This window comes from Lactuca saligna, chromosome 5 (genome assembly GCF_052625555.1).
Source record: "Lactuca saligna cultivar CGN05327 chromosome 5, ASM5262555v1, whole genome shotgun sequence".
In the NCBI taxonomy this organism is placed as follows: domain Eukaryota; kingdom Viridiplantae; phylum Streptophyta; class Magnoliopsida; order Asterales; family Asteraceae; genus Lactuca; species Lactuca saligna.
In genome coordinates, this window is record NC_136421.1 from 256,152,948 (window position 1) to 256,162,447 (window position 9,500).

General features: G+C 34.0%; 1 protein-coding gene across 1 annotated transcript; it reads left to right on the top strand.

Annotated features, from left to right (window-relative positions):
• Window positions 1–353: 353 nt before the first annotated feature.
• Window positions 354–1,586, top strand: LOC145046545 (uncharacterized). The gene has a single exon (XM_078994833.1). It carries the CDS (start codon window positions 354–356, stop codon window positions 1,584–1,586), a length of 1,233 nt encoding a protein of 410 aa, XP_078850959.1.
• Window positions 1,587–9,500: the final 7,914 nt, after the last annotated feature.

A 9,500-nucleotide genomic window follows, 5' to 3' on the forward strand; every position in this document is an offset into this window, starting at 1 on the left:
TCGCATGTTCCAGTCATTTTTTTTAGTTCATTCGCATTTGAGTTGTTTGTATCACCAAATACGAAATGAATATTAACCATAATCACCTTCGCATCTTTAACCCCAATCCATACAACCTCATATGCGAAACCCAATTTTGATTTGTATTACCAAATGCGAACATTTTTGCTTTTACACGTGAACTGCATTTGACTCCAATATTGAACAAATCACATTTCACAGTCCTTCTTGACTTCGCATTTTTCTTCACGAATCGTCCCTCAATCAATAAACCAATTAACCCAATTGCTAATCCAAAATCAAAACTTATCTGTCTTCACGACATTCCCGTGATAAAGAATGACTATGATCGTATGTTTCTTGCATTAACAAATGAGCAATGGAACATTTTCCTAAACATCAAGAGTGCTATTCAACAAAATAAAGGAGGTGTCTTCTTTGTTTACGGGTATGGTGGAACGGGTAAAACTTTTTTATGGAAAACAATATCTGCAGCAATTAGATCTGAAGGAAATATTGTATTAAATGTTGCTTCAAGTGGTATTGCTTCCTTATTATTGCCCGGTGGTAGAACAGCACACTCTCGATTTATAATTCCATTTGAGCTTACAGAGGATTCTTTTTGTAACATAAATCCAGACGGTGAGTTGGCAAGCTTAATAAGGAAAACCTCTTTGATAATTTGGGATGAAGCACCTATGGTCCATAAGCATGCATTTGAAGCTTTAGATCGAACTTTGAAGGATTTATTAAGGTGCGTAAATTCAACCATCTCAAATATTCCATTTGGAGGTAAAGTTATTGTCTTTGGAGGAGATTTTAGACAAATTCTACCTGTTGTGCCGGGTGGCAGTAGACAGAACATTGTAAATGCTTCTTTGAGTTCTTCATATTTATGGGAACATTGCAAAGTCCATAGATTAACAAAAAACATGAGGCTAACTGTTGGAAGGGATCAATCAGATATAGGAAAAATAAGAGATTTTGCAAATTGGTTGTTGGATATAGGAGAAGGAAAACTTGGTGGTTCGAACGACGGTGAAACGATTATCGATATTCCGGATGATATTCTCATTAATGATTCACATGATCCTATAGGTTCCTTAATTGAGTTTGTATATCCTTCGATTTTAGAGTACTATAGCGATATAAATTATTTCCAAGAAAGAGCGATACTTGCTCCAAAAAATGAAGTTGTCCAGGAAATAAACGACCGTTTACTTAAGAAGTTTCCAGGAGATCAAGTTGAATATTTAAGTTCAGACTGCATATGTGAATCCGAATTTCTCCATGATCAATTTGATGCAAATCTATACTCTCCTGATGTATTAAATGGACTCAAAGTATCCGGTTTACCAAATCATAAATTAGTTTTAAAAATTGGTGTTCCAGTAATGTTACTGAGAAATATTGATCAGAAAAACGGCTTATGTAATGGCACAAGACTACATGTGTTATCATTGGGCAAACGTGTTATTGAGGCACGTATAATAACTGGAACTAATATTGGAAATCAGACTTTTATTCCAAGAATGTCTTTAACTCCATCAGAAAAAAAGATTCCCTTCAAATTCACAAGAAGATAGTTTCCTTTGGCTGTATGTTTTGCAATAACTATTAACAAAAGTCAAGGACAATCGTTGTCAAAGGTTGGTCTGTTTCTGAAAGATCCAGTTTTTTCACATGGACAATTGTATGTTGCCTTATCTAGAGTTCAGAGTAGAGAAGGATTAAAATTATTAATTTTAGATAAAGATGGAAAACTCACAAATAAAACTTCCAATGTTGTTTATAAGGAAGTTTTTCGAAATTTGTAGCCAACTTTTTTGTAACGTCGTTTTATTCAATTTTAGGAAATCACACTTAATCCATCATATTACTGTATTTTTTTATAATTACGTATTGTTGTATTTTATGTTAATTTCATTACACACATTGGTATTGTATCATCTGCATATGTCCAATTAGAATGATGAATAAAAAAAAATAGTTTTCAAAAATCTTCATTCCTAATTAAATACTTCCCATTTAGTTTGTAATTAAATAATTACCAATAAAAAAATTATTTAAATATTCAATATTACAATTTATAAGTTATCAGAATTATTGATATAATATTTTATTAAATAATTAATTTTTAAATTCAATTCAAAAACAGCACCCGTGGGTTCCACGGGTTTTAACCTAATATATATATATATATATATATATATATATATATATATATATATATATATATATATATATATATATATAAAAGCTTCTTGTTAATCATTGTAATACTCATTGTTAGCGTTGTCTACTAATATATTTATAATTTTATTTTTAATTAAAAACGGTTAAAATTTTCATTAAATTTGAAAAAAAAAATCTGGACCTATGTGTGACATAAATAAGTGAGTTATCAATGTTAAATGGACCATACTAAATACCAAGTATTTCCATTAGGTGCTACTTCTGCCAAAACCTTCAAAATACTGTTTATTAAAGTGATTTTTCGGGTAAATTCACCAATAGATGTTTGTAAATCATTACATGCTATAACAAAAAAAAAAAAATTATAGTGTCGTGTTTTAAAGTAGTACGACTTACTTGTAGAAAACAATATTCTAACACATTTTGAATATGATCGATCGGCTAAAGAAATCGAACGATTGCCCTTCTTTAAAAACCCATTTTATCGATAATTTTCATTCTATCTCATTGTCATGCTGGAAAATTTGAGTATTTCCATGTATATGGGTTTGTCCCGGTAAATTAATTGCTTTTTCTTTTTACATACACCCTAGTTACATATAATAAAAATAATATAATATATGTATAAAGTGTGACATATCTAATTTCACGGTCCGAAAAGATCGATTTGTTTATGCTTGATTTTAAAAATCATGGTACCTTTTAAGGAAATACGTTGCGGAATTTGTTCCCAAAAGCATGATAATATATTAAAAATACATTTCCTAAAATGAATAAAAATACATTTTTTTGGAAAATGATTTAATAATATATTATCATGTTTTTGGGAACAAATTCCGCAACGTATTTTCTTAAAAGACACTCTGATTTTTAAAATCAAGCACAAACAAATCGGTATTTTCGGGCCGTGAAATTTAGGATGTCACATAAAGAGTTCTCATAAAACCTGCTTGTTGAAGTAATTTTCATTAAATTACTGAGATTGCAAGGGCGATCATAAATAGTTCTCATAAAGTAGTAATAAGGGACCAATGAGATGAAATGTAGAATTAAACCAAACATAACATATATTCATACTTAAAAATATGTCTAAAATAACCCCATCTTTTAAGACAAAAAAAGTCTAGATTTGTAAAGTATAAAAAAACTAAAAAAGGTCTAAAGGCTTATTGCCATTTTTTTTTGAAAATCCATGGTACACATAACAAGTACTTTTTTTATCTTTTCTTTTTTTGTTAAACGGTCAAAATATGTTTAACATAAATAAACGAGTCCAACAGAAAGTTGAAACCAAGTATACAAAGTTTGAGAAGAAAGATACAAAACAAAAGAAAATACATAATAAGGTAATTAAAACTACATCTAACCAATGATAGAGCCTGCAACTTCTAATGAGGAGAAACCATTCCTCCCACTGTTATCCTCTTCTACATAACCATCCCCTGTTTTCATTGCATCTCACTCTATCACTGGCTATCAAGGGGCAACCGAACAACACCATGTTGTTTTTAGAAGCTTGTGACGTTTGCCATAACCCAACTCTTCATAACCATACAACCCATTAAGATCCTACATTGAATACCTTAGTACCCTTGTTCTACCACTGCAACAATTTTGTGAATATATACCAGATGAGGTTATATCTGTCCACCAACCAACACCTATATGTACATCCCTGCTGGACGAAATTTAGGAACAGATTGGTTGCCCACCAAGATTGGAACAAAATATATTGTCACCATAATTATAGGACCCACTGTGTATTTGCAACACTCATAATATCTTGATAAATCCTCCCATCATCTGAATAGATTCCGCATGATTGACATAACCACCCTAATTACATGTACATCATATTTCAGAACAAAAAGAACACACACACAAACACCAATTATCCCCCCCCCCCCCAACCCACTAATATATCACAAAAAGAAAACACTTACCGACCAAAACATGATTAAAAGCAACCACACCCTAGAAGATGTCTACCCCATGAAAAAAACACCCACCAAACATACACTGGCTGTAATTAAAACATGACACCAAATACACCACCAAGATTGGAATAAAATATATTGTCACCATAATTATAGGACCCACTGTTTATTTGCAATACTCATAATGTCTTGATAAATCCTCCCATCATCTAAATAGATTCTGCATGATTGACATAACCACCCCAATTACATGTACATCATATTTCAGAACAAAACACAAACACACACACACCCACACCAATTACCCCCCCCCCCTCCCACCACCACCACCAATATGAAGATGTCTACCCCATGAACAAAACACCCACCAAACACACACTGGCTACGATTAAAACATGACACCGAATACGCCAAACAAAAGAACCCCCCCATCATCTATAAAAACACTCACCCTTAATGAACCATAAAAAGGAATACCGACCAACTTTCCCAATTTATCACTATCCCTTTCCCCCGTTCTTCAACCATACAAAAGATTGTTCTTTTATTTCATCCAACAACCTCCATGGTGGTAACACTATATTATTGAAATTTCTATGATTCCTAGCTTTCCAAATAGACCACATGGTTACGAGAATCACCGCATTTGAAACTTTCTTCTGTCATGAACAAAACACACATTGGCTGCAATTAAAACATGACACCACAAACACCAAACAAAAGAACACCCCCCCCCCCCCCCCCCCAAATCTATAATAACACCCACCCTTAATGAACCACAAACGGGAATACTGACCAACTTTCCTAATTTATCACTATCATTTTCCCCCTGTTCTTCAACCATTGAAAAGATTGTTCTTTTATTTCATCCAACAACCCCCATGGTGGTAACACTCTATTATTAAAAATTTCTATGATTCCTAGCTTTCCAGATAGACCACATGGTTATGAGAATCACCGCATTTGAAACTTTCTTCTGTCATGAACAAAACACACACTGGTTGCAATTAAAATATGACACCAAAGACACCAAACAAAAGAACACCCCCCAAGATATAATAACACCCACCCTTAATCAACCACAAACGGGAATACCGACCAACTTTCCCAATTTATCACTATCATTTCCCCCTTGTTCTTTAACCATTGAAAAGATTGTTCTTTTATTTCATCCAACAACCTCCATGGTGGTAACACTCTATTATTGGAATTTCTATGATTCCTAGCTTTCCAGATAGACCACATGGTTACGAGAATCGCTGCATTTGAAACTTTCTTCTGTCATGAACAAAACACACACTACTGCAATTGGAACATGACACCAAACAAAAAAACACCCCCAATCTATAATAACACCCACCCTTAATGAACCACAAACGGGAATACATACCAATTTTCCCAATTTATCACTATCATTTCCCCCCTGTTCTTCAACCATTGAAAAAATTGTTCTTTTATTTCATCCAACAACCTCCATGGTGGTAACGCTCTATTATTGAAATTTCTATTATTCCTAGCTTTCCAGATAGACCACATCTAGGTATAATGTGGGCAAGCTTGGGCATAGCTCGATATAGGCTCAATCATAAATCCAAATTTCCAACCTCATGAAGCCATCATTTCTAGATTACGTACGCATCTTTACCCAACTTTATCTTAACTCCCCCATTTTTGTTTTACGAATTTAGCTTTAACCTTTTTTTTTTGACAAAGTTGCTATAACCTTTTTACAAATTTATGTTTGGTTTATTCTTTTAGAAAATTTTCTTAATGTCTTTTGATTTTTCAATTGGTCAATAGTTACTTCATTTCCATCTTCAAATATGTCCCAAATTCTTCATTCCCTTTTACATTTCAATACTAAAAAAACCAACGATAGTAGTATTGTGTTTTGAGTTTGTCAAGAGTTTCTTTTATTTTTTATTGTTCTCAACTCTTATTACGTATTGTTTATTTATGTTACGTATTCAATACATTATCTATGTGTTATTTTATATTTTGTTGTTGTTTTGAAGCAACTTTTTATATGTTTATTTATTTATGATTATCTTTTATATGTTTAAACTTATTTTTGTTTAATCAAAGATACGTATTTATATATAAAAAAAAATCCATTTTAATAGCATAAACTACAATTAAACTCTTAGAGAATGATTTTTTTTAATGTTTTAATTTGCATGAGATTCGAAATGAATATCAAGGTGACAAATAATAAGAAATTTCTTAATGAAAAGTACTTGAATATGAATTTCTAAGATTTAAATTTATATTGAAAATCAAAGATGGGATCACCATGTATTTTTTGAAAGGACCTATAATATCAATTTCTTTATGATATATTCTTTTATTCTATTTAAACTAGATTATGACACGCGTAAAATGCAGAGAACACATAAAAAATACATATAAAAGTATGAAAAGTTCGCAAAATAATTAAAAAGAAAGTACCAGAAATAGAATTAGTTTTATTGGTAACATTAAAAAAAACAATGAAATTCTTTAATATCTATAACCGATGAATGACCTCTTTGTAAAGAATATTTTTTGTTTTATTAGTTGGACGATCTTGTCACATATGAGTACCTTCAATACGATATATTTGTTAATTTATACTCTTTTTAGGTTCAGGAACCAATGTCAGTTGTTTTTTTTTCTTTCTTGTTGATGTATCAATTAATGTAATACAAATTGGTGCTACATGAGGGTTCGGCGTCTTATTTTGGGAGTTTTTCGATACTTTTTTTTAGTCCAAAAGAAAAGTTCCATTTTATTTTAGAGGCAAAATTATAAAATTATTTGACCACTTCTATTTTTTATGATCATACAAATAAATGTTGACCACTTTTTTATATTATTTTACCAACTACTCAATCAATCTGAACTCTGGATAACTCACTTAATATCTTTTGAAGACAACTTCTTTGTCTATTCTATGGTTTTATACAACTAAAAGCAAATACAAAAGAGAGATATATTTAACTATCATATTACTTGTTCCATCAGTAACAATATATATATATATATATATATATATATATATATATATATATATATATATATATATATAATGAGGGAAAAGAAGAAAACGGTAACAAAAATCGTATAAAATGCAAAGTAAGAGGTTGGAGTGGTGTAGAAAACAAACCTATGAATAAATCAAAAAGATGAACACATTAAATGTGTGTGTATGTCGTCTTTCTAGTTTTTGCAACAGATAGAAGTTGTATCTGAAGAAAGGGAAGGAGACGAAATAGATGAGTGCTTGCGTTGTGATCATAAGATGAAAGGGATTCAAGGTGGTAACACTCAAAGTCTACCCCTGACTGACTCTACTCGCCGAGTCAACCCGATAACTCGCCGAGTCCCCATACACAGAACCTCCTTCAATTCGCGACTTAACTCGCTGAGTCATCCCTTAACTCACCGAGTCACAGCCTTCCCAAAAGAAACTTGGACCCTACGACCAGACTCGCCGAGTCTACGACTATCTTCAACTTACTCGCCGAGTTGTTCTTCCAACTCGCCGAGTTCCAGACCATCTTCATCCAACTCGCCGAGTTGTTCTTCCAACTCGCCGAGTTCCAATCTTTCTTCAAGCAACTCGTCGAGTCCACCCATGTGACTCGCCGAGTACCAACGGGTCTGAATCCATACAGAGGCTTTCCAAGCCATGCAAATGATCCAAACCATAGATCTACCCCTCCTAAGGCCATCCATCACGTAAAGTGGCAATCTTTACGTGAATCCAAGAAGATCTAGACATTTTCACTGAAGGGTTTGGGTTTGGGACAAGATGGCTCCATCAATCTCTCAACAACAAGGACCTTTATGCATTCAAACCCCTTCTCCATTCCAGATCTGAGGTAGCAACCTCAAATCTAACCTCTAAACTCCAATGCACCAAAAGATATGATCTCTAACACCTCCAACAATGATGAATCTAAATAATAGCAACTCAAACAATGAAATAATACCTCAAAAGGAAGCTCCAAGAGAATATTAGCCCGAATCCTTGCAAAGCCCTTTGATCCAAGTATCTTCTCCTTCAAGATTTCTTCAACAAGCACTTCCCCAAGCTCCAAATGCACTCCAATCCTCCACAATCACGTATCTAGGGTTTTTGGACTTCAAGGGAGATCAAAGAGGCTGGGGAGAGGGTATAATGTCCTTTAAATAGGGCTCATCCTCTGAAATTAGGGTTTTCTCTACTTAGCACCTACTCACAGAGTCGATCTTTGGACTAGCCGAGTAGGCCACTTAACACGCGATCAAAGTCGCGACCCTACTTGCCGAGTCCACCCATGGACTCGCCGAGTTGCCCTTATATATAATTTCACTTTTAGCCCTTCAACTCTACTCTTGTTATTCCGGGATGTTACATAATCCATACTCACGGATCTAAAACTAGCCTCTTGATCTAATCCCTACTCACGGGTCTAAAACTAACCTCTTGATCTGATCCATACTCACGGATATCATCTACCCATGTCCTACCAAACATATTTGTAGTTACAAAATACGTATACAGTTTAACTCATTAAAACCTATATAGTTCATCCATTCCACCAACATGTCAAATAAACAACAATATATAGCAGATATTTCATAGCAAATACTTCATACTTATGTGTTAGAAGAAAGTAATTGTACACTCACTCATAACATGGATATAATACATTCAACCAATACTTGTATTAAAATCATGTTTATGAAAGGGACTATACACTCACTTGATTAGACGATGCTCGAACATCACTACGGCTTGTAAAAGTAGTACTCTTCGGTTGATTTGGAAAATCTTCACAAAAACCGGCTTCTCGCAGGCAGAGCTTCGGCTCGGGAATATCACTTCTCGGGATCTTCGGGCTTCGGGACTCGCTTCGGGTCTCAGGATGATATCGGGGCTTCGGGGATTTATGTAACGACCCAATTTTTCACATCAAAATTTTTTGTTTAAAAACGTTACTTTAGAAAATATTAATAACTAAAACATCATTCGATCATCCATATTATAAACTGAACCATGTCTGAAAACCAAAACATACAACTAATCAGAATATCAGAGTATCAATCCCAGAAAAGCTCGTAAATGCGGAAACTGAAGAGTGTGTGTGTGACATGCTGCTACCGCGCCGGCTCCTTTCCCCTAGCTGAGGAGGTACCTGAAACCAAAACTGAAACCGTAAGCACAAAGCTTAGTGGGCTCCCCCATAATACCCCATACCATGCAAGCATTTAACAAACAACATGCAATTAGGAGATACGGGCCACGCCCACACTCGTGAAGATACGGGCCCCGCCCACACTTCGCTTTCTGAGAGATACGGGCCCCACCCACACTCGTGACGATACGGGCCCCGCCCACAC

Bases quoted from the DNA above. Each gene is read 5' to 3' on its own strand.
- LOC145046545 (XM_078994833.1), top strand. From the start codon at position 354: ATGTTTCTTGCATTAACAAATGAGCAATGGAACATTTTCCTAAACATC.